Raw genomic sequence first — 26,835 nt, 5'->3', positions numbered from 1 at the left:
CTCAACTCTTTTAATCCAGATTAGCTACGGGCGGCCAGAAGCCCGCCTGCGATTGGCCAGTTCTGCGATTCAGCAGAGATGCTCAGTGGCCGCGGTCGCGAGTGGTACAGCGTTTCCTCCCGGCAACAGCCCTAGCCGGCGCTCATAGGCTGAGCCGATTGATGTGCCAGTACTTTGGGGCGGCTGCAGAGCGCGTTCATTGGCTGTTTGAAGGCTTCTGGCAGCCCCTGGATTGGTTGACTCTGTGGAGCGCTGTGCGACTGCGCAGAGGCCTACTTTAGAGGAGGCGGAGCTTCGTCCTTCGCCGGCTGGGAAAGCAGAGGGATCGGCTAGTGGCGACAGCAGAAGTCGGGCCTTAGCCCTGCCGGGGCAGTGGGCTTTAAGTAAGAACCAGAGGGTTTTTGAATCCTTTAGGTTTGTTGCTTCTGTTAGCCGTGACCGTGAGCTCTGGTGGGGGAGGGGCGGAGGGCGGTCTTCAACGGTCAGTGATAGGCATGGTTCTCGGTCAATGGGAGCAGGCGCTTCTGAAATGGGTCCTGAGATTGGCCCTTTCCAATCTCTTATAGCCAATGGACGTCGGGAAGGGTGGGCGGGTCTACTGGGCCTTATTTTCTTCTTCCTGCGGCCCGGACTCACTCGCCTAGGCGGCGGGGCCGGGAGGGGCCAGGCGTCTACGCGGTGAGCTTCGGGGACCTTGGGAGCGGGGGGCTACTTTGGGAGCGATACCCGCGGGAGCATCTGCGAGGGGAGGGGGCGGGAGTTTGAGGTGGTTGTTAGCAACAGCTCCCTTTATTGAGTTGATAAGTACCCGGCCTAGTGCTTAGCGTTTCGCTTGCATCATCTGAGTTAATCACAGCAACCCTGCCGGGCAAGGAGGTTGGGATCCCCATTTTACAGGAGGAGAAACTGAGACTCGGGCAGCTTACACAGCCAAGGTCACACAGCTAATAAATGGCAGAGACTGGATCTGTATTCAGAGTTGTTTTAACTCCGGGGCAGTGCTCTCTTAAACCAGTAGGCTTTGTTGCTGGGTTGGGAGAGGAAGGTGTCAGGGACTGGGAACTTTCCCCAGGAAATAGATTGAGGGAAGGGAATCCTAGGGTAGAAGAAAAGGAATGAGCAGTTGAGGTAAGAGGAAAGAAATCGGTTACTCAACAGTTACTGAGTGCCTACTCTGTGCCGTGCATTGTTCTAGGTTCTAGGCTTACAAAGATGAATAAGGCCAGAGGCAGGTGAAGCCCCATTAGGGGTTTGGGAGGCCCTACGATGGGCCCTAACACTGTGTTCACATGATTATGTGTCTTTATAAAATTTGCAAGAGTAAGATATTTTGTATTCTTTTTTTAAAGAAAGGGTCTTCAAGATTGCATAAAACTTTAGGTTCCTCTACACTTGGATCTGCCCTTGTAAAGGGCTTAGACTAAGTGGAGATTATGCTGTAGGCAGCACAGTGTAATGGCAGGAGCACTAGGAGAACATTACAGGACTGTGGGTAAATTTCCTGGTATGTAAAACAGGGCTTACAGTATATCTGCCATGCAAAGTTTGACGAGGTGCAGGAAAGCACCAGGCCAGGAACGCACTTTATTTTTGGTGAAATGGAACCCGGAGAGATGCAGGTACTGGGACTTGTCTTCTCTCCTACCTGAGACAGTTCTACTCCATGCTGTCTTCCCAACCTTTTACTAGATTGTTGGTAGGTTGGACACAGTTTCCTCCCTTCTGATCGCTCCAGCTCTCAAGGGACTCTTGGAGCTGAACTGCCATGGCTTTGGGACCCAGATTTGGGGGAATTGAGTAAAGAAAAGGACATACGGTTTTTGCTTCTAAACTGGCTTCTTTTAGCTGGTGTGCTTGGTTCTTATTCAGTCAAAATAGTCTATTGTGTTACCAGGCAATGGGGATGCACCCACTTAACTGAAGGCCTCATCTAAAAACAAAGTAGTATTTATTTCACCTCCAGTCAGTTATGAAGTTTGCCCTTTATTGCCAGTTTATTGCCTGTTTAAATTTTGTCCTTTGAGTTCTGGGTACAGCGCAATTGAACTAGTCTCTAGCTTGACTTCGTATAGCAGTGCCGAAACTGCATTTTGGTTTAGATATGAGAATAATTTCACTTTAGAGTTTTAAAAATCATAGCTCAGGCTACTAATATCAGGGTACTCTTTAACCCTTAAACTTTGTAATCTGGTAGCCAACTAACTTTTCTTAGGAATCTAGAATCCTGTTTTAAAGTTTTGCCCTAGAAGGGAGCCCGTAGATTGATTTTTATTTAAAAAAAATCTGGTTGTAGTATATTGAATTTAATACTTAGAAACAGCAAGGTGTGAATAAGGGAGCAGCTGAAAAGAGAAGGGGAAAATATGGGCGGGGCAGCTGCTTTGTTAGATGGGACCAACAACCAAATAATTGCAGTTTCCCTTTTTTAGCTGAAACAATGTCTCCATGTAAGTCAGGTTTAAATACAGGCAATTTTATACATTAGAATCCTTTAGACAGAACCTTTTCTGTCCCAGTGTGTCTTACTCATTTAAATGACCTGCCTAGAGGCAGATTCCAGGTGGGAGGTCTTACAGCTGCTTCAGAATTTCTTTCAGCACTGACATTTCCAGCATTCAATCTTAATTACATTTTATATAATTTTTTTTTTTTTGTGGTACGCTGGCCTCTCACTGCTGTGGCCTCACCCGCTGCGGAGCACAGGCTCCAGACGCGCAGGCTCAGCGGCCATGGCTCACGGGCCCAGCCGCTCTGCGGCATGTGGGATCCTCCCGGACCGGGGCACGAACCCGTGTCCCCTGCATCGGCAGGTGGACTCTCAACCACTGCGCCACCAGGGAAGCCCCATTTTATATAATTTTTTTTAACATTTTAAAAAATATGTATTTTTGGTTGCGTTGGGTCTTTGTTGCTGCGCATGGGCTTTCTGTAGTGGCGGTGAGCGGGGGCTACTCTTCATTGCAGTGTGCAGGCTTGTCATTGCAGTGGCTTCTTTTGTTGCGGAGCATGGGCTCTAGGTGCGTGGGCTTCCTTAGCTGTGGCTTGCGGGCTCTGGAGCGCAGGCTCAGTAGTTGTGGCGCACAGGCTTAGTTGCTCTGCGGCATGTGGGATCTTCCCAGACCAGGACTCGAACCCGTGTCCCGTGCATCGGCAGGCGGATTCTTAACCACTGCGCCGCCAGGGAAGCCCACATTTTATATAATTTTATGTTCTTAATGTATTTCTTCAGATTCCTGCCTGACCAAAGTGACCTCAAAAAGGAGGGAAAATGGCTTCTGAATCTGAAACCTTGAATCCCAGTGCTCGGATAATGACCTTTTACCCGACTATGGAGGAGTTCCGGAACTTCAGTCGTTATATTGCCTACATTGAATCCCAAGGAGCTCATCGGGCTGGGCTGGCTAAGGTGGGGGACGGGGCCTTTGGGACTCAGGGTGGCAGTAAGATTTTTCCTAAATGAAGGCTGGAAGAACCGAGTTTTACTGAAAGGCAGGCTTGGTGGTAGTTGAATATTTGCTGTCCTATTTACAAGTTAATTCCTTTCGTTAACATCTGAAGCATCTCTTTTTAGGTTGGAGAAGAGCTGCTTAGAATGTTTAAAAGGGAGGAAGAGAGCAGTGTCCCAGGGCCAGCTGCTGTGGTGCTTCCATCTCTTGGTGGAGAAGGGTGTTTTCATCAATCCAACTTCTCTCGTTCTCGGTTTCGGTCTCATCCAGCACTCTGATAGTAATTTGGCTTCCCATGTGAACTTTCTGTTAGATTGAGAGAGAATCAACTCTTCAACCTCTTGTCTTGGTGCCCAGATAAGATTCTGAGGCTGAGAATTCCGTACCTTAGATCATTGCAACGAGGCAGCTAGTTGGTAGCAGAACTGGATCAGGGCTAGCATGACAGTGTGACTTGCCGTGTTTGGGCGAGCATGGTTAAATCCATGTGACTTTTTAGTAGAATCGGCTGTTGGCCTGCACACTTCTTGGACTCTGACCAGCTTGTCAGGTTTCTGATCTCTTTGTTTCTTGTGTTCCCTACAGGTTGTTCCTCCAAAGGAGTGGAAGCCACGAGCGTCCTATGATGATATTGATGACCTGGTCATTCCTGCCCCCATCCAGCAGCTAGTGACTGGGCAGTCTGGCCTTTTTACTCAGTACAACATACAGAAGAAAGCCATGACTGTTCGAGAGTTCCGCAAGATAGCCAATAGCGATAAGTGAGTGAAAACACATTCCTTCCCACCTGTCCTAGCATCTGGGACCTGATATCTCACGTGCAAAGCAGTCTCCAGGACTGCTGCCATCCCGCTGAAAAATAGTTTCCTCACCTCTAGTATCTGTCTCTCTGTCCGCTCTTTACATGGAAGCGTTCCTCATCTCGGTACACAGTCACAGTCTAAACTTGTACATATTTTTACATAAAGTAATCCCATTGTTTTTCCTTCAAAAGTAGGATCATTTTCTGACTCTAATAATTTGCAAGGTTGCAAAGGGGAAACTTGGAGTTGGTTCAAGAGGAGCGTTGGCCGGATGTATTGATACTACCCACTTATCAAAAAGTGGCCTTCGTAGTTTAAGTTAATCTCTTCCGTCTGGGTCCTCCTGTCTTTAATCATGGCAAACTCCTCACTACCCCTACAGATGCTATCTCATTTCCTTTGTGACATTATCCGAATGTGAGTGAACTACCAGGCTGGTTGCTGTTTTCTATCACTCCATCATCATCTGTACATTCTTGTCTCTGTTGGAAACATCTTTGTTTAGGTCTGCTGTCTTCAGTTGTTTTTCTCTGCTGTTTTTAATATTTTGCTCTCATTACCTCAGATTTACAGAGAATAAGTTGTGTGTTCCCCTCGTTGGGCTCTGGCTAGTCCTTAATCCTCTTGCTTGGATCTTCTCCCTTCCCTTGTTACTTCTTCACTTTGTGGCTCCACAAGGGATTCCTCCCTCCCCCTTGCCTCTTCTCCTGAGCCTTTTTGGTCCACACATATCTTGGTTTCAGCCAGACTTTTTTTTGTTTGTTTGTTTTTTGCGGTACGCGGGCCTCTCACTGTCGTGGCCTCTCGCGTTGCGGAGCACAGGCTCCGGACGCGCAGGCCCAGCGGCCATGGCTCACGGGCCCAGCCGCTCTGCGGCATGTGGGATCTTCCCGGACCGGGGCACGAACCTGTGTCCCCTGCATCGGCAGGTGGACTCTCAACCACTGCACCACCAGGGAAACCCCCAGCCAGACGTTTTTGCGGCTCTGCCGTGGAGGCTCGCAGTAGAGCCTCAGCTTGCCAGGCTTCACACTTGGAGTGCTTTATCATCTCACATCAGGTCGTGCTCTTTCTCCGTCTGTGCTCTGCCTTCTTTTCCTTTGACATAGCACAGTTCTAAGTGTGGGCTTCCAATTTTATTGGCAGCCTAACTCTTAAAGCATCTCTATTGCTGGCCAACCTGCTGTCTAATGAGGGAATCTGTGTAAAAGCCTGTTGAAGAAGTGTGCCATGCTCCGCAGATGAGAGGCAGTGCCGTCTTCATGTCTGCTTCCTAGCTCTGCGCCGTGCCAAGCACACTTGCTTTGTTTCACGTCGGGTTGGCCTCACTCAGGCCCCTGTGCTGTTCTTCCTGTCTCATCAACATATGGTAGGCCTTACCTTCTTTCAGGACACCTCTTTTTAAATCAGCCGGTCCTGTGTCTTTTCCCTTCATCCGAAATACAATCAATTCTTACCTTTGATTTCTGTCTGTGTGGTCAGCCAGCTTTAAGAAAACCCAGTAGGGTAAAAACCTAAACTTTTAAAGCAGATCAGTTGGAAGTAGAGTTATTTGTATTTAAAGGGTTTAGAACTTGAGAATTCTAAACTTCATGATTCATTAGTTTAACATCAAAATGTAAGGCAGTATTTAAAGTAAGATTTTTTTTTTCCCACTCATCTCATCTCCACACAGTTTCATTTTGGTCTTCCACTCCTTATCATGTTTTTTGGCCATTTGAGTTATAGTGTGCATTTTCAAATACCTATTAGGTTTACACGTTACTCTTTTTAAATTGTGTAGTAATTTTTAAGTGGTTTGAATTTTTAAAAGATTGTTTTGGGAGTAAGTTTTCAGTATGTGATTATTGAGCTAAAGAGTACAGATACTGGGCTTCCCTGGTGGCGCAGTGGTTGAGAGTCCGCCTGCCGATGCAGGGGACACGGGTTCGTGCCCCGGTCCGGGAAGATCCCACATGCCGCGGAGCGGCTGGGCCCGTGAGCCATGGCTGCTGAGCCTGCACGTCTGGAGCCTGTGCTCCGCAACGGGAGAGGCCACAACAGTGAGAGGCCCGCATATCGCAAAAACAAACAAACAAAAAAAAAGAGTACAGACATTTTTAATGGTATTATGTGGGGAGATATAGATAGATAGATAGAGAGATAGTGGTGTGTGTGTATTTGAGTGTGTGAGCATATGTATACACATGTATTTTGCTAAATGGAACATTTGATGTGCAGAAACCTATTTTTATGTTTTTAGGACTATTTTATATTTTTATTAAAATATTTGGTTTTCAGGAATGATTATTTGTTGAATGTTAGCCACACTGCATAGGATGCTGGGAATGTAGCAGTGACAACTGAAGTTAGCCCTCTTGGAGACGCTTCCTTAGAGTGCAGGGAAGTAAATTCTTTTCCAGGGCCTCAGCTCTCCATGTGCTGGGTTTTGGTTGTCTGTGGATACATAGGGATTTGCAGTCTTGGTTCTCACAGGTTTGGAAGCCTATTTTCTCCCTGTGTGGCCAGGCTACTCCTGACGGGTGCAGTGTGTAGTTATAGTAGAGTCTCTTGAAAGAGTGGAGGATATCATTCTTAAGGAAGATGGGCTTACATCTTTGTGTATGTTACCTTTTTTGGGCCCAGAACGTTGAGGGAGTTACTGGGTACTGTATTGGAACCTTGAAGGCCAAGGTTATGTCTTGTTCATTTGAAATGTCTTGCTATCCCTGGAACAGGGATTGTGTCTCGTGCCGTTCATAATGCCTCATGTATTTAGTCCCTTATAAGTGGCTAACACTTTTTTTTTTAACTTTTTAAAGGTACTGTACCCCACGCTATAGTGAATTTGAAGAGCTTGAACGGAAATACTGGAAAAATCTCACATTCAATCCCCCAATCTATGGTGCAGATGTGAATGGCACTCTCTATGAAAAGGTGAGACTTCCTGGGATCTCTATGCAGCATTTTTGCGATTTTGTAATTTAATCCCATTTTCATCTGCCCAGCATGTAGTGGGCACCAAAAAGCTGTTTTGCTGAACGGGTGTCTGGACAAAGGAACGGCCCACCACCAGGTGATGGGCTGTGCTCACTTAATTGTGGGTAGTTTTGCATGTGACTGAATTTTATTTCTCCCACTCTACATGTGAATTGGATGATATGGTGTTTTTAGCAAGGGCTGTTAGAAGAGTCCGTGGGTGGTAGCTCTGATGAGTTCTAGAAAGGGTGGGATCACAGTAAATGAAATGTTGGGGGAGGGCAATGTAGTTTCTGAAGAAAAAAGATCACTGACCAATATAATGGAAGGGGTATATATTTAAGAAGAGGAACATATTTAGATTTGCAGAATCCTCAAACAAGATTCTGTAGCAAAAGCTGTTTTAACAAATTGCATTGGCTTAGGGTTTAGTGCTTTTTGGCATAGAGAACAGCCTTAGATACGGTACAAGGAAGAAATATTTGGGACTGTTTTTTGGATGATTAAAAAATCTGTAGGGGGCTTCCCTGGTGGCGCAGTGGTTGAGAGTCCGCCTGCCGATGCAGGGGACATGGGTTCGTGCCCCGATCCGGGAAGATCCCACATGCCGCGGAGCGGCTGGGCACGTGAGCCATGGCCGCTGAGCCTGCGCGTCCGGAGTCTGTGCTCCACAACGGGAGAGGCCACAACAGTGAGAGGCCCGCGTACCGCAAAAAAAAAAAAACAAAAAAAACTGTAGGGTGTTTTAGGGATTATCACTCTGATTAATTTATTGTTTTTGTAAATTATTTGAAGGAAGATGTTTAAAAAGTGGATTCCAGTTTTGTTGATGACAGCTTTTTTGGGTGGTGGGAAGTGAAGCTTGTAGGCATAAATCCAGAACGTACTTATAGGAAGTGGGCTCCTCGATGACCTTTACAACTCAGGATAACATTGTAGACTTTTTTTTTTTTTTTTTTTTTTGCGGTACGCGGGCCTCTCACTGTTGTGGCCTCTCCCGTTGCGGAGCACAGACTCTGGACGCGCAGGCTCAGCGGCCATGGCCCACGGGCCCAGCCGCTCCACGGCATGTGGGATCTTCCCGGACCAGGGCACAAACCCGTGTCCCCTGCATCGGCAGGCGGACTCTCAACCACTGCGCCACCAGGGAAGCCCCCACATTGTAGACTTTTTACTGAAGACACTGCCCAGTGGAAATAAGGGCTGGATAAGTCACAAATGAGTACAGTTGATTCCCATGCTTTGTATTTTTTATGGTTTGACAGTACTTTGCTCTTTTGACTTAAGTTTCTTTCTTTTTCTTTTTTTTAAAATTAATTTATTTTTGGCTGTGTTGGGTCTTCGTTGCTGCGCGCGGGCGTTCTCTAGTTGCAGCGAGCGGGGGCTACTCTTCGTTGCGGTGCATGGGCTTCTTTTTGCGGTGGCTCCTCTTGTTGCGGAGCATGGGCTCTAGGTGTGCAGGCTTCAGTAGTTGTGGCATGTGGGCTCAGTAGTTGTGGCTGCGGGCTCTAGAGTGCAGGCTCAGTAGTTGCGGTGCACGGGCTTAGTTGCTCTGCGGCATGTGGGATCTTCCTGGACCACGGCCCGAACCCTTGTCCCCTGCATTGGCAGGCGGATTCTTAACCACTGCACCACCAGGGAAGTCCTGACCTAAGTTTCTTTAGCTTCTGTGCAAACTCTTCCTCTTGGGTTTAGAACAGGTGGCTGTCCCTCCTTTTTCATCTTTCATGTACTAGTGTTCAGTGTTGTTCACCAGCTGGTGTTTGCCCTTCAGAGGTATAATGGCGTCAGTTCCAGTGGCAGCTCTGAACAGCGAGTGAGGGGTGCTGTGGTCTTCAGGGCCATGTAGTTTCAACATTATTCCTAATCTTTGTTAGGAGTGACAGCTCACCTGTGACCTGCTCTGTGATTGGTGGGTTCAGAGCCTCAGTTTATATTCAGTGTAACTTCCTCTGCAGCATGTTGATGAGTGGAATATTGGCCGCCTGAAAACAATCCTGGACTTGGTGGAAAAGGAGAGCGGGATCACCATTGAGGGCGTGAACACCCCATACCTGTACTTCGGCATGTGGAAGACATCCTTTGCCTGGCACACCGAAGACATGGACCTGTACAGCATCAATTACCTGCACTTCGGAGAACCCAAATCCTGGTAAAGTCGGCCTGCACTTGGCACTGGGGCTTCTCAGCTTTCATGTACCCAGGGAACACCTTGGAATCGGGCAAAATGCAGATTATGGTTCGGCAGGCTTAGGGTGGGACCGGTGTGTTACATTTTGTTCCGACTTTCAAGCAGTAAGGTGCTGTTTGAGCTCTGGTGCTCTCCCTGCCCTTGGGAGTAGCAAGCGTTAGTGGGCCGGGCACTTAGTACCACAGTATGAAAACAGAAAGGTGCCTGAGTGACCGAGAGCCATGGGCGCTCTCCCACTGTCTGGTTCCTTTTTCTGAACAGGCCTGAGGCATTTCTTAGAGGCAGACTTCCAAGACTGGAGTCACTTCTTCAGATGATAGAAAGCTTTCTTTTCCTCATGGAAAAAATATTTGGTGAGCAGCAGTGTGTGCTTTACTCACGAGGGGACGCAGGACCACTCAGCGTCCGCTCCCCGTTCCCCACCGAGGCCGCCGTCTGGCTGGGGAGAAATCAGAGAAAGCTCTCTCGTTTCTTCCTGCGCCCACCCGTCTATCTCAGCATGTTAGCGAAGATGCTGCCTTCGGCAAAGCAAAAGACAGATGGGGTGCCCACCCTCACACCACTAGGGGACTGGTCAGGAGAGAGAAAGTGGGAGAAAAGCTCTGATGGGGAACAGTGGTTGTAATAGGTTCACACAGGAAGGTGTGTGAGCATGGGGACTAGAGAAGGCTCCCCTGGAAGAGGTGACAGCTGAGCCGAGAGCTCGCAGGTGAGGCCGTGGCTGGGTGTGGTGGTGGTCGGTTCGGAAGGCGGACTGAGGGGAGGGTGTCTGGGTGGTTGTAACAACACGTGCAAAGACACTTGAGAACGAGCACGGTGTCTTGAGTAACTAGAGGAAGGAAGTCCCTTGTGGTTTGCGTGCTGTGTGTGAGGACGGAGGAGTGAGGAGGCCGGAGGGGACACCGTGGCCAGGCCATGGGGAGTCGTGCAGACTGTATCTGTCTCCATTCCTTTCCGGTACCTTCAGTCACATCCTTTCCCAGGACTTTTCTTTTCTTCTGGCAGATGCTTTGCAGTTTCCAGTATTGGAAGGGGGAAAACCCTTTTGAGCCTGTGATTACCCCCTAACTACTGTCCCAGTGCCTTCCTTAGGTGGCTAGACTTCTAGACTCTAGCTTTTGTGTCTTCACCATGTTTACTCTGAAGGTCCCTGAAATTGGACTTTTTGTTCTCAGGTCAAGGGATTTTCTAGTTGCTATATACACTCTTTAGGTCATCTGAAGTGGTTCCTTTAGAGACTTCTGTGCAGTGTTGCCTGATGGATCACAGAGTCCTTTAGGTGACAAACATTTTCCTTAGCTCCTCATCTGTTTTGTTGCATAACAGAGCTATTTGGGATGGGAAGGTTTTGTTGTGGAATCATCTTTAGAATGCATTGTAAGTGTAAATCAGACTTACCGTGAGTTCCCGAATATAAAGCTTAACAGTTGTGCAAAAGTTTTAAATAGTCCTCTATGTGTTTTTTATTTTTTCTGTTCAATTTTTAATGAAGGGCAATTCCTATGGTGTCTAGATACGCACGGGGGTGGAGGAGTGAGTGCTTACTGGATAATCGGTACACGGTTGTGGAGACAAAGGGAAATGGGCTCAGCACATAGGGGCCAGGTCTCTGGTAACTGATCCGTTGTCACCTCGTTTCCCATCTTCCTCCCTCTATCTCATCCCAGTTAGGCCTTTCAGGCTCTGCCAGGAGCACTTTAATGCCATCCTCCTCCTTTTTTTTTTTTTTTAACTTTTATTGCATGAACAACATTATAAAGGAGAACAACATTGAGTGTGTACCCTAAATCCTGGTTCATGATAAATATTCAATAAATGTCTTGTTAAATGAATGAATATAAAAGATAAAATCGCTCACACTTCTGCGTGTGCTCTGCCCTCCTCTGCCCAAATAGTCTAATACTTCATTTCTCCAGATCCCTATCTGGTTCTCGTGGTTGAGAAGTTGAAAAGTCTGATATTTCAAGCTGTCCTGAAGGGGGAGACGAGCCCCTCTGCTCAGCGGCTGACGCTCCTTTGTGCTTGCAGGTACTCCGTCCCGCCTGAGCACGGAAAGCGGCTGGAGCGCCTGGCCAAAGGTACGGGGTCCACTCCGCTTGCTGGGTCAGACCTGCCTGTGGGCTGCGCTCATTTTTCTAAGGTGTCCACTTGCTGTGGTCCTTTCTCAGGCCCACATGTGGGGAGTGAGCCAGACTGCCAGATTGGTTACATATCAGAGCGACTAAAATCAGAGCCTTTTCCCACTTTGTCTTGGGAAGGGACTTAGTAAGTCTCAGACTGTGTTTGCCTCAATTTTATCATGCATGGGTTTATTTGACTAGGGATAGTGTATTGGTCATATTGGGTCTGGTTCTTTTGCCAAAAACCCAAATCATCAAGTCAAAGTTGAATTTTATGCTTTGGTTCTTTTAAGTGGACTCCAATAGATTTGTACCTCTACAGAGCCTATTTCACAAGCGCTTGGGTCGTATGTGCTGTAGTTGTGCTACTAACAAAAGGTTGAGGATCCCAGTGAATGGAGAAAGGCTCTGAATTGTTTCAAAGGTCTTTGTGAGAACAGAGGCACCTGGGGCAATCCCCCAAACAGGATTTGATTACCCATGTAACAGCCTACACAGGAGGCAGCGCAGAGGTTCATTGTGGAACCTTAGGATTGACCTGAAGCTAGAAGAATATGTGGAGATCACATTGGTGATTCATCCTCCTTATCATGTAGATGAGATGCACGGTGTGAGGTGACTCCAGGGTTACAGAGCCAGCGTGGGGCTGTGTATTAACTGTGCCCGTTTTCAATTAAACAGGCTTTTTCCCGGGCAGTGCTCAAAGCTGTGAGGCTTTTCTCCGCCATAAGATGACCTTGATTTCGCCTTTAATGCTGAAGAAATACGGAATTCCCTTTGACAAGGTGAGCGGATTTCGCACACAGCAGCCCTTGGCTTACGCGGAAACCACCCTTTCTGGCGTGTGTTTCACAGAGGAGCTTTATTCTACTTGATTCTCTGTACCAGGTGTGGGCCAGGGCTAATCTGTATCATCGTTTGATCTCGAAGCATTAAAGGTGGGCTACCCCTTCCTGGTGCCAGAGGAGGGTCAAGCCCCCTTGAACAGTGTCATCTGGAGGAGTCATTAATTATAGTCATGGTGTCTGATGTGTAGAGACTTTGCATGTCACAGAAGACACCAGGTCCCCAGTGGTTTTGTGACCCAGCCCTGGCCACTGAGCTCAGTTGTAGCAGAGCTGGAGCGCAACTTCCCAGGTCTCTAGACGCCTGCCGTTTGCTGCAGCTGCTTCCCGTCTGCTTTTGTTCAGGTGACTCAGGAAGCTGGAGAATTTATGATCACTTTCCCTTACGGGTACCATGCCGGCTTTAACCATGGCTTCAACTGTGCTGAGTCCACTAATTTTGCTACCCGGCGGTGGATCGAGTATGGCAAACAAGCTGTGCTGGTAAGTCCGCTGGGTTTCCTTCACAGTAACCGTGTCTAAAAATGACTGGTTGAGCCAGCCAACCTTCTTAGATACACAGGCTGGTGATTAGAACATTTCTTTGAGCTGCTGGGATTCAGAAGCAGAGTGGCGGGGAATGTGCAAAAGTGCCAGCATCTTGTGTTCACAAAGAATTTTAAAAGATCTGCTCCGATTTGAGTCGCATAAAATGCGGTTTCCGTGCTTGAGTCCATTGAGGATTAAAACTACACCTACACACTGTGCTATTGCTTTCTTTAGCCACTCTGGGATTTCTCTGTTGAGGAGAAATCTTAAGGGCTTCGTTTCACATTAGGGAAGCAGCAGGGCTGGACGTTTGGCTGGGAGTAGACTCGCTCCTGTGGTCCTGGCTTGGATAGACCGCAGAGGGAAGGTGGACGTTGACCATCCAGGGTCTAACGCTGAGCCTCATCTCTAACCGTTCTCCATGCGCCCTAGTTACCGCCCAGGTTGACTCGCCCCAGTGCCATGTGTCCTCCACCCTTTTTTCCCTGCTTCCTTTCATGTGTGAAGGCTCTGCAAGGATGTTATGCCCTCAGCCTGTAAACCCAAACATTTCAGCCTTAAACTGTCTTGTGTCTTTTCCCATTCGGAGGGAGGAGATGGGAGGAGGGGCTCGGGGGAGGAGCAGGGCAAGTGTCTCACCTGGAGCTCCTCTGGCACCTTGCCACAGTGCTCCTGCAGAAAGGACATGGTGAAGATCTCCATGGACGTGTTTGTGAGGAAGTTCCAGCCAGAAAGGTACAAACTCTGGAAAGCTGGGAAGGACAGCACCGTCATCGACCACACTCTGCCCACGCCAGAAGCGGCCGAGTTTCTCAAGGAGAGTGAACTGGCCCCGAGAGCCCAGAAGGAGGAGGAGTGCCCGGAGGAGGATGACATGGAGGGGGTCGAGGATGGAGAGGAGGGTGACCTGAAGAGGAGGTAACCCTGCAGCCCTCGGGCCCAGCTGCCTGAGGGAGGCGTGTCTGGCAGCTCCCGTAGCCTGCCGAGAGGCTGCTTCTGAGTGGGGTGTTTGAGCACAGCTGAGGGAATGTTTTTTCTTGGTACAGGCCCCAGAATCCTCAATGAGGTGTTCAGGCCCTTCCTCGTGGCTGCCACCCAAGGGTGGTAGCACCGCTACATGGGCCGTAGTCTGCTGGAGCAAGGCTCACATGCGTGCGAGGGCATGGCTCCCTCGGAGCCAGAGAAGCCAGTTTTCTCACTGCCATTTGAGGGCTTTTTAAAAAATAAATTTACTTATTTATTAATTTATTATTATTTTTTTATTTTTGACTGCGTTGGGTCTTTGTTGCTGTGCACGGGCTTTCTCTAGTTGTGGCGAGCGGGGGCTACTCTTCGTTGCGGTGCGCAGGCTTCTCATCGCAGTGGCTTCTCTTGTTGCGGAGCGTGGGCTCTAGGTGTGCGGGCTTCAGTAGTTGTGGCTCGCCGGCTCTAGAGTACGGGCTCAGTAGTTGTGGCTTGCGGGGCTCTAGAGCGCAGGCTCGGTAGTTGTGGCGCACGGGCTTACTTGCTCCGCGGCATGTGGGATCTTCCCGGACCAGGGCTCAAACCCGTGTCCCCTGCATTGGTAGGCGGATTCTTAACCACTGTGCCGCCAGGGAAGTCCCCATTTGAGGGCTTTTTGAAAAGGAGAGAGTAGTGAAGGAAATGAGACTCACAAGGGCAGGGGCCAGGGTCCTCGGTGTCTGAGCCAGAGGATCTGTCCTCAGGAGAGTTTCTCTTGGGCTGTGTGGGGAAGAAAGGAGGAACATTTACGGGGACCTGCTGTACACCAGGCGCTCTGCCAGGTGCTCAGCACACCTCTTCTTAAGCTTCATGTCAAACCTGTGAAGGGGGTGGTGACGTCCCTGTTTGCATTTGATGGAGCAGGCTCAGGGAGGTGAGGTCCCCGGTCTCAGGTGGCACCAGAGTGTGAAGCAGGCTCTGGCCGTTGAGTTGGGTTGCGTGGGGAGGTGTTTGTGTAAGTGGATGTATACTGGGGCTCTTAAAAAGCTTGCCCTCCTCCTTGCAGCCTGGCCAAGCACCGTATCGGGACAAAGAGGCACCGAGTTTGTCTTGAAATCCCACAGGAGGTGAGTCAGAGCGAGCTCTTCCCCAGGGAGGAGCTGGGCTCTGGACAGTACGATATGGCGGAGTGCCAGGCCGCCCTTGCTCCTGTGAGGCCCACCCACAGCTCCGTGCGCCAAGTTGAGGACGGTCTCACCTTCCCAGGTGAGTTGGTTATGGTATTTTTCCCCACAGCCCTAATCATTCTTTTCTGTGTTGGACGCCACATCAGTGCGGGGTCACAGATGTGACAAAGGGGAGGCGGGTCTGTGAGCAGATGGTGTGATTGGAGTGTGGGAAGCGCTTTGGTTGGGGTCACCCAGGGCGGCTGAGGAACATGGGCGAAAGGCCCCCGCCCCCGCTCTGCCTGGTGAAGTGCCCGTGAATTAACTCTTGCAGAGTAAGCAGCGATTTTCCAGGCAGACAGACTGGGGGGACATAGAAGGGGCTTCCCGGATAGGAGGAGCAGGGCCCAGGCCCGGAGACGTGCGCAAGCATGAGCTGCTTGGGGAGCTGGCAGTGATTTCCTGTGATTTGAACAAGGGGTGGGAAGGGTGGGAGACAGGTGTGTCACAGGAGCGACCTGAGAAATGGGATGAGACGATGTGGGGACTGCCTGCCGCCTGAGTGTTTGCTCATTGGGAGGCTCGAGAGGCCGTTTGCATTTTAGGAGAGGACAGACAGTGTGGTCCAGTACAGTGTTTGAAAGCATTCACTAGGACAGTTGTTGAGGACAGATGTGTTAGGAAGGGGCTTGTATCAGTCTCGGGTCAGGTTTGGAGGGTCTCTGCGTCGACAGGACCTTGGAGTGTCTGCTGAGAGCCAGTCAGCACTATGGACTTGGACCCTGGGGCCCTGCCGCCTCCTGTTGAGCCGTCTTTCTAGCCTGGCTTCTCTGGGTCTCTGCTGAGCTGCAGGAGACTTCTGAGGAAGTGACAGCTGCTACTTAACTGAGTGTCTGCTGTGTGCAAGGCTGTGCTCCCACCTTACACGCGGCAATCTTACTTAAGAACCCTGGAGAGAGGTGGTAGCGTCCTCAAGTTACAGAGGATGAAACTGGAGGCCCAGAGAGGCTAAGCAGCTCGCCCCAGATCACACAGGGACCCTGTCGGTGGTGGAGTCAGAGTTCAGAGCCAGGCCTCACTTGCTGCCCATGTTCCTTGGTCTTGTCACTCTGCCTTTTTTTTTTTTGCGGTACACGGGCCTCTCACTGTTATGGCCTCTCCCGTTGCGGAGCACAGGCTCCGGATGCGCAGGCTCAGCGGCCATGGCTCACGGGCCCAGCCGCTCCCCGGCATGTGGGATCTTCCCGGACCGGGGCGCGAACCCATGTCCCCTGCATCGGCAGGCGGACTCTCATCCACTGCGCCACCAGGGAAGCCCCACTCTGCCTTTCTTGAAATTCAGAAGCACAAGAGAAAGTGGGCTCCGTCCAATGTGTCTGTGTGTTTCAGATTATTCCGACTCCACCGAAGTCAAATTTGAAGAGCTTAAGAATGTCAAGCTGGAAGAGGAGGAGGAGGAGGAGGAGGAGGACCAGGAAGCGGCCGCCTTGGACCTTTCTGTGAATCCAGTTTCTTTTGGGGGTCGCCTCGTCTTCTCAGGCTCCAAAAAGAAGTCATCTTCCAGCCTGGGCTCTGGTTCTTCACGGGATTCTATTTCTTCCGATTCAGAAACCAGTGAGCCTCTGTCCTGCCGAGCCCCAGGGCAAACGGGAGTCCTCACTGTGCACAGCTACGCCAAAGGGGACGACAGGGTCACCGCAGGAGAATCATGCACGAGGAAGAAAGGGGGCACCACCAGGAGCATCAACGAGCGGGAGCTGGCCGAGGTGTGGGCGCTGGGTGGGGTGGGGGGCAGGGGGCCTCCTGTGTTGGGGAGGGAGGTGGTTCTGAGGCTGGGCTGCTGCAGAGTCCCAGATGGCAGGAGAGACCCTCAGGATGGACCGCCAGTCTGCAATTGTGTCAAGCAAAAGCCAGGTGGCAGTGGGTCACCTCAGCTTGTTCTTTGCTCGGAGTTCCTTTCTCTTATCTCTGTGGGACGGTTGTTCCAAAGAATTGCCTCGCAGCCCCCGTGGCTGCCCTCGGTGGATCTTCAGCTGAGTTGGGTGCATCCTCTGCCCCTCGTGGCCTTAGGGGCCAGGGTGAGAGTGGCAGTGGTTGTAGGGTTTGAGGTTTGGGGTGAGGTGGCCTTTCTTAGCCTGGACTCCCCTGGGAGTTCTCCCTCTACTCCCCTCTTCATTCTTCCCCTCCTAGTATAGCACTGCTAACGCAGCATCGTTTTGGAGGCCAGGATGAACTCCAGAGCTGTAACCGTGGACATATCTGTTCAGGCTTCCTCTCAGGCCACGCTGTTGTCAAAAGCTCTGTCTTTTGTTTGTTCTGTGTAGAAAGGCGTTTGGTGGGTCTGAGTGGGATACAGCAGGGCCACGTTGGGTGCAGCCGACTCAGGCCTGCCCTGAGTGACCTGCTCTCTCCCCAGCCTCGCAGCCCAGGCTGGGGGTGGAGTGGGGTCACTGGCAGGTAGTAGAAGTCAGCACAGACTTCCCCGTTCCCTTCCCTTCACCTTTGAAAAATTTATCGTCTAAAAGTTTTTATTACGAAACATTTTAAAAGTATATGCAGATAGAATACTGTCATGAGCTCCACGTGTGCCCTTGTTATTTCTTCATATTAACAATTGGCTTGTTGGCTTTATCTTTTTTTTGGCTGAAATACTGACACTTAAAATCCTCTAGTTTTTCCAGCAGTGCCTTTCTGTGGTTGGTTTTTCCCCTTGTCTTGAACACCCGATGTCGTTTTTCTTTCTGCCTTTGAATCTCGGGCTCAGTTTCTGTAGACCCCCTTTCTCCACGTGACGGTCCCCATTCCCTCTCACACGGCGTGTGGGTATCCACCGTACACCACCGTGCAGCCTTCTCGTTGCCTCTGATCGCCGCTCCCTCCGCCGTCCTGTGGCTGCTTCCACAGGAGAGGGCTCTTCCGCTTGGAAAGCAGAACCCCTTAGGTTCCCTGTGGCCGCATCCCAGCCATCCTTCCCAAACTCTGGCCCTCTCCTGCATCCTGCTGTCTCTGCAGGCCACGCTGTCCTTCTCTTGCCCTGTCCTCCTGACTTGCTTTCCTCCAGCTGCATTCACAACCACAGAAGCCGCTAACAATAGCAAGGACTTACTAGACACTTGAATGCGTTGTTCAGACCACATGTTACTGCTGAAGCAATCTTACCACAGTCAGGTTTTTTGTGGCTTTTTTTTTTTTTGGTGGTGGGGGCAATACATGAATAACAGCCATCTTTTCTCCTCCCCAATTAGGAACCAGTTAAGTTATGGATACAGGAGGCGGGCACATGGCACTCAGAATGCCACTTAGTTTTTTTTTTTTTTTTTAATTAATTTATTTATTTTTGGCTGTGTTGGGTCTTCGTTTCTGTGCGAGGGCTTTCTCTAGTTGCGGCGAGCGGGGGCCACTCTTCATCGCGGTGCGCGGGCCTCTCACTGTTGCGGCCTCTCTTGTTGCGGAGCGCAGGCTCAGTAGCTGTGGCGCACGGGCTTAGTTGCTCCGCGGCATGTGGGATCTTCCCAGACCAGGGCTCGAACCCGTGTCCCCTGCATTGGCAGGCAGATTCTCAACCACTGCGCCACCAGGGAAGCCCAGAATGCCACTTTGTTACCAGTTAAAATGGTTGAAGAGAGTGGCTTCTAACCTGTGGCCGAATGGCCCTGCCACTCATTTTACCCTCAATTACAGATGACCCACCTAGTCACAGGTGGCCCTGGACGACTCAGGCCCCTCTCACAGCGGCAGAGAGTTTCCCACTCACCTTCTGTGTGTTGTGCACACAGGAATGCACTCCCTCTGCAAAAGGCAGATGCCAGGAAATGAAAGCCAGGACTCCTCCCGTGGAAATAGGCTGGGAGAGGAGGCTTCTCTCTGACACGCCTCTCTTGTGCAACCCCTGCTCCAGAACCGTAGCGTGTCTTCCTGGTTCTTGTTTGTTTGTGTGTGGACCTCTCAGCTGCAGCCTGATGGTAATAACTTCTCCGCTCTGTCACCTGCCATCTCTCCCACCTCTCCCCTTGACGTGCTGGCGTCCTCTTCGCTTTACTCTGTAATGGTTTGTACGCCTGCTCTGGGCTAGGACTGTGCCTTCAAGGAGCTCATAGTCTAGGCAAATAGATGCGAGCAGGGAATTCTAGTACCTGGTGATGAGCATTGTAGCACAAGTGGAAGAGTTAGCAGCTCGGCCTGGGGTTGGGGTGAGGAGGCAGAGAGACAGCAGGGGAAGGAGCTTAGCGGGAGCATGCTGGGAGGATGGGATGAAATTGGAGCGGAAATCTAGGGGAGGAGAGGGTTCTGTTTGGTGCTGGGGGCTCATGCCAGGGTCAGAGCAGGTCGGGGGTCCACAGTGGTTTTGCTGGTCTCAGGCATATGGAATGAGAAGGCCTTGGGAGGAGCGGGTGGACTGTGTCAGGAGCCGGGTCCTGGAGTTCTGAGGCTCTTTGACTTGAGAGTCGGGGTCGGGGGCAGTGGAAGTTTCCCTGCCATGTGTTTTTGGAGATTGAAGATTTCTATAGCACGTTTTTTAATACACAAAGATGCCTATGGTATAATACAATGAACCACAAATACTGATCGTCAAGATCTAACAGTTGTCAGTATTTTGCCACATTTGCTTCATCTGTCCTTTTTCTTTTTTCTTCTTCTTTGTGGCTGTGCAACTTGTGGGATCTTAGTTCCCTGACCAGGGATTGAACCTCTGGCGCAGTGAAAGCGCTGAGTCCTAACCACTGGACCGCCAGGGAAGTCCCCATCTGTCCTTATTTTATTTGCTGAAGTATTTTATAGCAAATCTGGATGTCATGTGATTTCTTCCCTACTTCAGTGTGTATCTCTAAAAAATATGGGTGTTTTCTTAATCACCATGCCGTTTTATACCTAACAAAATTACAGAAATTCTCTAGCGTCATCTAATACCCAGTTCACAATCAAATTTCCCCAGTAGTCTAAACAAAATTTATTCTACAGCAGGTTTGTTTGAATCAAGATTTAATAATCTTACATCTTATGTCTGTTCATTATGTCTCTTAAGTCTGCCTTAATCTAGAGCAGTGCCCCTCTGTCCACCTACCACTGACTCACTCAAAGAAACTGTCAGTTCTTTTGCCCAGTGAAGCGTTTTTTAAGCTTTGCATTGATGTCTTGGAAGATCATTTTGGAAGGAGTATAAAGGTTTTTGGGGGAAGAAGGAGGCAAAATTAGAAACAGCAGAGGTTCCCTTGAAGATGAAATTATAGATGATTTTCACTTCCTGCATTTGTAAATTGTCTGAATACTTTTTATGAATACGTGTTACTTTTATAATCAAATACTGCTCCTTCAGGACAGGAGGAAAAATGGTTTGCAAGAGGGAAATCAGTTGGGAACCTGTACATTTAGTCTGAGAGGTGGTGAGGACCTGAGCCGTGAGGTGCTGGCAGGGGTGGATGGAGGGGGCTGGGGTAATGACTGCTTGGAAGGTGGGAGCGCGGGGCCGGGGGCTGGTGTGGGGTGAGTGGGAGGGCAGTGCAGGGGTGACCTGGAATTCTGGCTCGTGTTACTTACCGGATGGACAGGGGTGTATCGGTGGAGGATGGAGGTGGCAGGAAAAGGGAAGGGGGTTATTTGCATGTGACTCAGGTGTGAGTTCAGCCTGGGGCATGCTGAGTGCGACCTGCTTGTGAGGCAGGCATTGGAGACGTGCATACACGCACCTTAGGTGGGTAGTTTTGGGAGTCACCTTCACCTGGAGGGTGTCGGTGGGTGTGGGAGAGTTCGCCCGTGGGGCACGTGGAACATGAAGAACAGTTTTCACAGTGCGGGTGTTGGCAGAGGGCCCGGGAAGGAGAAGGACAAGCAGAAGAGAGCAGCCAGAGGTTCAGGAGCTAGGAGAGGGTCGTGTGTGCAGAGCCGGGGAGGAGAGAGTGGAAGATGGGGGCAGCTGGCCGAGTGGGCCTGTGTTAAAGAGGGGCGGTGGGACATAATGAGGGCGGGAGAGGTGGGGAGCTCTGACAGGAGGGAGGGCTGGGGTCTCTAGCAGAGGCGGGCACAGGAGAGGATGGCTGCAGGTGGGTTTTTTATTGTGGTAAAATATACATGACATAAAATACCACTCTAACCCTTTTCTAGTGTACAGCTCAGGGGCCTTAAGTGCCTTCGTATTTTGTGCAGCCATCGGCAGGCTGCAGGTAATTTTGAGGTGGGAAGAGGCACTTGTCTGTCCTGGAACAGTCTGGTGCTCAGTGGGGCCCAGCTCCTTTTCAAAAGCCAGTATTCCTGGAAACCTCTCGTTGCTTCTCAGCTGCGTCCCTTTCTCCTTCCAGTCCCTCCAGCACTTCGCTCCTTGTCTAAGACGCTGTCTTGGTCTGGGTGTGGTTGTCACAGGCGGGTGAAGGTGCACTTCTAGGAGCCAGGTACTGGGCCACATCCAGCCTCGCCTCTTGAGGCACTGGCGTGGTCTGCGGGGCCTGGCCCAGGAGCCTCTGTAAACGTGGGTGAACCAAATGGAAGTTTAGCTCCAGTAAGAAGCTGACTTGAGGGTTGATTGATTGGGTGGGATGGCAGACTGACAGTCAAGCCTTGGGCAGAAGCTGAGGCACTCTGCGTGTCCCTGGAGAGGTCTAATAGCATTGTGTCTATATCTGGAAACAGTTGGGTTTTGAAGAACACCCTTGTGGGCCCCCTCCTCTCACTTTGAGCGTCCCCCAAGGTATAATTCGGGCCATCTGCTATTCAGTTAGCATGCTGCCGTCTTGTGTCAGGGGCCATGGTAAAAGGGCCCCTGGTGACTGACTGCTGAAGCACCACCGCCTGAGTCTTCACAGCAACGTGTCTGCTGCAGAAGTTCTTGTTAGTTCAGGCTGCTTTGAAAAAGTGAGTTCCCTAAAGAAGGAGAGAGAACACTTGGTTCTTTGTACAGAACAAGCCCCGTCAGGAACATTGACCTTGACCTGGCAACCCACGTGTCGGGGGTAACAGAGAACTCGAGAGAGAGCCTGGAGCTCCAGCTCTCTTGCCGGCAGCGGCCTGGGAGACCTGCATGCCATCCCACCCCATCCTCACAAAGAGCTCTGAGGGGCAGTGCTCTTTGCCCCCTTTTATTACTGGGTTGCCACTTGCTCGGGCTCACCTGGCTCAATGGTTGAACGAGGAGTTGAACCCAGCTCTTTCTGTTAAATCCTGTGGGAAGTTAGAAATTGGAGTACGTTGCAGGGAAAGGCAGCACTGTGAGGAACTGGAGGAGGAGTATTTAGCCAGAAGAGGGGAAAAAGTGGGAGGATGTTCAAATATTTGAGTAGATCTGACCGCTTTGGTCAGAGGCAGAGTGATGGTAGCAGAAAGGGCAGACTTAGACCCTGGCTGGGTTGTAAGCCCCTTACGGTTAGAAATCCCATATCACCGTCTCTGCGTTGCCGCAGCACCAGGCATGGTACGCTGGGCATACCTGCTGGGCTCGCGGGAAGCCCTTTGGTTAAACAGATGTGGACAGAGGCGGCCTCCTCCTTTCCCAAAGCCAAGTTCTGGGGTTCCTGGTCCTGACCCCTCTACCTCCTCCAGTGCTTGCCTGTAAAATGATTCGTCTCCACCTCCTACCCCGTATTCATTTTCTGTTGCTGCTTTAACAAGTTACACAAACTTCACAAATTTACCATCTTCTTGTTCTTCAGTTCAGAAGTCTGAAATAGGCCTCATGGTGCTAAAGGCAAGATGTCTTCAGGGCTCTGTACCTTTCTGTGGGGAGTCCATTTCCTTGCCCTTTCCAGCTTCCTTGGGGGCACCTGTATTCCTTGGCCATGGCCCTTGCCTTCCACCTTTAAAGGCAGCAACATCTGGCCAAGTCTTGCTCATGTCACCTCACTTTGACAGTGACTCTTCTGCTTCCTTCTTCCATTATTAAGCGCTGTTTGCATACATTGGGCCCATCCAGATAATCCAGGATGATGGTCACCTGATTAGCAGCCTTAACGGTTCTTTGTCATGTTAACCTAACGTATTCACAGGGATTATTAGGACTCTGCATCTTTGGGGGACAAGCTTCTTCACCCATAAAACCATACTCACAAAGCCCCTATCTTAAAATACAATTGGAGGAAATTACCTCCTCAAGCTACCATCTCATTCCTTTCCTGGTCTTCGCAAAAATAGTCTGTGTGGTGTGTACTCACTCCCTAGTTCCTTATTGTGTGTCTACTGGAACTTATCTCTGAAAAAGTCCTGGCACCTCCCAGTTGCCGAGTCCCTTGGCCACTGCCTGCTCAGCTCTTCTGTAGTGTTTGGACTGTGGGTTTCCCACTTGAGGGCCCCTTTCCCCCAGCATCTCCTCTTTCTTCTTACTCCTGTCCTGGAAGGCTTGGTCTTCAGTCAATTTATCTTCCACTGATCATCTCATCCATTGCATGATTTAAATTCCGAGCCCAATGTTGAGGATTCCCAAATCCACAGCTCTTGCTCTGACCTTTCTGAACTCCCAGGCTGAATTTCTTTGTGCCTCCGGGTATTATATCCAGATGAAGGACCCACAGGTAGGTGTTGTGTGTACCATAGGCAGCACATTTAACTTGGCTAACTTGGCTTGTTACCACTCCCCCCTCATCCACAGGAGCCCTCTTAGTCTCTCACACCTTGGAGACCCAGGCTGGAAATCCCCACCTTCATTGGTTCCTTTATTCTCATGCCTTTACTTCCTGGTCTCTGCCACATCTCACATTTAGGCCTGTTACCTAGGTGGTCTTCGTAGTAGGGGATGCAAGAAGATTACGGGGATGCAGGAATCAAATAATGGAACTTTATTTTTATCTTAATCCTTGTACAGTCTATTTTTGTTTTAAAGTGTTTTGTTTTAAAGTACATTAGTGTATGTAAGTCATCAGTAAGTATACGTGTGTTGGGGTGCATATCCCTACATTTTTTATTTTCCTGGTAACACTGTCAGATAAATTTGGTATTTCCAGTTTGTTTTAGACAAAGAACCCCTTCTTTAAGTGACCTCTTATTCATTTAAAAAATGTAGATCAAAAGCAGGGCTGTTGTGGTTGGAACGGAGCCCCACCTGTTCACTCTGATGGAGGCTTTCTCAGGCCTCTTGATGTGCATTTTGGAAACTGCCGCTTTAGGCTGTCGGTGTAGTTCAGGGCTGATTAAAGTCTGTGCTTGTGTTAGCCTTTCGTGGACCTCCTCAGTAGGAGATCCCTACCATCCTCACTCCTCCACCGCATGGCACGCTGCCGTGAGCATCGTCACTCACGTAAGCAGGGAGCACATCCTAGCGGTACCATCTCTTCACACCTTCCTTCCCTGGGCAGACCTTCCGACTCAGTAGGGTCTCGGTAAATATCTGTTGAATGAATAGGCAAATAGACCCTCAATTTATGTTTAGAAGAGCAGGCTCTGTGATTTGCTCAGCATTTGGTTTTTCTTGACATTCCAAGTGTGGGCCTTAAGTCCTGGGGTTCTGTGTGGTTGCATGTGGAGTCTGCAGGCCCAGTGTCCCTTCTCCAAGGTGGCACCGCAGTGCTGACACTTCTCTGCAGCACTCTAAGGCATTGGTTTTGGTCACGGTTGCAAAGTGGCCCTCTTCCAGGCCTCATTTCTTTGCTCAGTGGGTTTTGCTATAACCCGTGTCTCCTAATGTCAGCATAACCAAGTGTTAAATATGTTGGTTAGAAGGAAGCTCTGATGTGGTATTACTGGTTCAGTCCTGTACACCTTAAACCTAATTACATTTGCTCTGACATTATGTAAATGCAGCGTTAAATCAGCCTTTCTTTCTGCAGTGGGCCAGAGTTTCAGAGGCGCTCTGTGTCCTGGCCGACGTTCTTCCCTGGAGAAAGAGGATCGAAGAGTATCAGCTAGAGCTGAGGTCTTGACAGTGCCTGAGCAGACGTGGCCTACTTTCTTTTTAATGGGTCCGCTCTTCCTCACCCCTTTGAATGAGGGGTGCTCTGGCCTTTCAAACCTGTTTGGCCCAGCTGCCTGATACTTTGTAACGGGTGCTACTGGCCTCCTGGTCCAAGGAAAGGGGCCTCTGGGGCTCTCAGACGTGGACACACGTCAGTGAGCTGAAGGAAGGGGCTCTCCTTTAGAGCTGGAGTAGGTTTATTTTCGGTACATTTGTTTCAGCCTGCTTCTGAGAAGGCCAGGACCCACACTGACTAGGCACAAATTTTGCCCTAAACGGTTTATATAATCCTGGTTTACGCTGGTTTGCATGACACTGTCGTTTTGGCTTTTTCTAAGTCGGGTGTTTTCCATGTCGGGTTTTACATTTCTCTGTGTCTCTCTGCCCCGCTCTTTCCCTTGGGTTTTTTTTTTTTTTTTCCCCTTGGTTTTTATTGTAAGACTAACTTCTGCTGTATCCCGAAGTGGAGGCAAGACCAACTTGATTCCTTCTTGTGGTTTGTCCAGGTTGCGGATGAATACATGTTTTCTCTGGAGGAGAGTAAGAAGTCCAAGGGCCGTCGTCAGCCCTTAAGCAAGCTCCCCCGCCACCACCCGCTCGTGTTGCAGGATTGCGTCAGCGATGATGGTAAGTGTTGTTTTCACTCTTCACCAGAGGAAAGCCGCTCTCACTGCATCAGGACCTCCTCCGACAGGACCTCAGGGGGCCAAGCTGAGGGCCAGGGGTGGGCCTGTGGCTTAGCTCTTCTCCCAGATACTCCATAAAGAGGGTAGGATTTCAGGTTATGGGATTTATAATCAGGTTTCATTATACGTTTGAGTGTCTTGGAATGTGCCTAATACGGGATAATTGGATGCAAGTTCTTCCCTCTTTGAGGAGGTCCAAGGCTGATTTTTCAGGATAGCAGGTTCTGTAACTGACGCCAAGCCCTGTGCTGAATGTGTGGTGACAAATATAACTGAGATGTGTCCATGCCCTCAGGAAGCTCACAGGGTAATGCACTGATCTAAAGGGAGGAGATGTTAATCCAGGCAGACTGGGCAGTGCCAGTAACCATGGCAAAGACAAGCAGGAAGTTATACTCAGAGGAACCAGCTTGCTGCGGCTGGTGTTACAGGGCCAGGCCAGGGTGGGATGGGCAGAGGAGGAGGAGTGAGGTGGTCGTGAGCCAGAGAGCTTTGCTCATGGGCGTTCCGAGCCCTGCAAGTGTTTTAAGCAGAGGGGTGATGCAGTTGGATTTGCATTAGAAAGATTGTTCCTAGACTTCCCTGGTGGTGCAGTGGTAAAGAGTCCACCTGCCAATGCAGGGGACACGGGTTCGAGCCCTGGTCTGGGAAGATCCCACAGGCCGCGGAGCAGCTAAGCCCGTGCGCCACAACTACTGAGCCTGTGCTCTAGAGCCCGCAAGCCGCAACTACTGAAGCCTGTGTGCCACAACTACTGAAGCCTGCGTGCCACAACTACTGAAGCCTGCGTGCCACAACTACTGAAGCCTACGTGCCACAACTACTGAAGCCTGCGTGCCACAACTACCGAAGCCTGCGTACCACAACTACTGAAGCCCGTGCTCCTAGAGCCCATGCTCTGCAATAAGAGAAGCCACCGCAATGAGAAGCCCACGCACCGCAACGAAGAGTAGCCCCAGCTCACCGCAACTAGAGAAAACCCACGCACAGCAATGAAGACCCAACACAGCCAAAAATAAATAAATTAATTAAAAAAAAGATTTTTCCTAGGGATTGCATCTTAGGAGCAGAGGGCTTTTGTCATGGCCTCTGTGAGATATGAGGGTCTGAACTAGGACAGTGGAAGTAGGGGTGGGGGAGGGGAAGTGGTGAAACCTGTTGGGAGGATAAAGTCCACTGGATTTGGCAACCTGACGTGGAGCTGTGAGGGTGGTAGGAAGAGGAAGCCTGAGCTGAGTGCCTCCCTGGGTTCTAGCGTTGCTTGGGGTGTGTGGAGGTGGTA

General features: G+C 50.1%; 1 protein-coding gene across 2 annotated transcripts in view; it reads left to right on the top strand.

Moving 5' to 3' along the window:
- Positions 1-305: 305 nt before the first annotated feature.
- The window catches only part of KDM4A (lysine demethylase 4A), a 42,232-nt gene continuing 15,702 nt past the window's right edge, over positions 306-26,835 (top strand). Inside the window, exons 1-12 of one of the 2 annotated variants that reach the window (XM_082863536.1) lie at positions 306-383; positions 3,230-3,406; positions 4,032-4,207; positions 7,051-7,165; positions 9,166-9,359; positions 11,427-11,476; positions 12,200-12,303; positions 12,709-12,846; positions 13,559-13,809; positions 14,900-15,099; positions 16,389-16,765; positions 25,374-25,494. In XM_082863536.1, the coding sequence (XP_082719662.1) occupies positions 3,269-3,406; positions 4,032-4,207; positions 7,051-7,165; positions 9,166-9,359; positions 11,427-11,476; positions 12,200-12,303; positions 12,709-12,846; positions 13,559-13,809; positions 14,900-15,099; positions 16,389-16,765; positions 25,374-25,494 (1,864 nt within the window). In that variant the 5' untranslated portion in view covers positions 306-383; positions 3,230-3,268. Of the gene's footprint in view, positions 384-661; positions 679-3,229; positions 3,407-4,031; positions 4,208-7,050; positions 7,166-9,165; positions 9,360-11,426; positions 11,477-12,199; positions 12,304-12,708; positions 12,847-13,558; positions 13,810-14,899; positions 15,100-16,388; positions 16,766-25,373; positions 25,495-26,835 lie in introns of those variants that run through there. The other variant, XM_082863537.1, reaches the window with a different exon arrangement.

Source organism: Leucopleurus acutus (genome assembly GCF_964270905.1).
Source record: "Leucopleurus acutus genome assembly, chromosome: 2".
NCBI lineage: Eukaryota > Metazoa > Chordata > Mammalia > Artiodactyla > Delphinidae > Leucopleurus > Leucopleurus acutus.
This window is presented reverse-complemented; position numbering and strand designations above follow the sequence as displayed.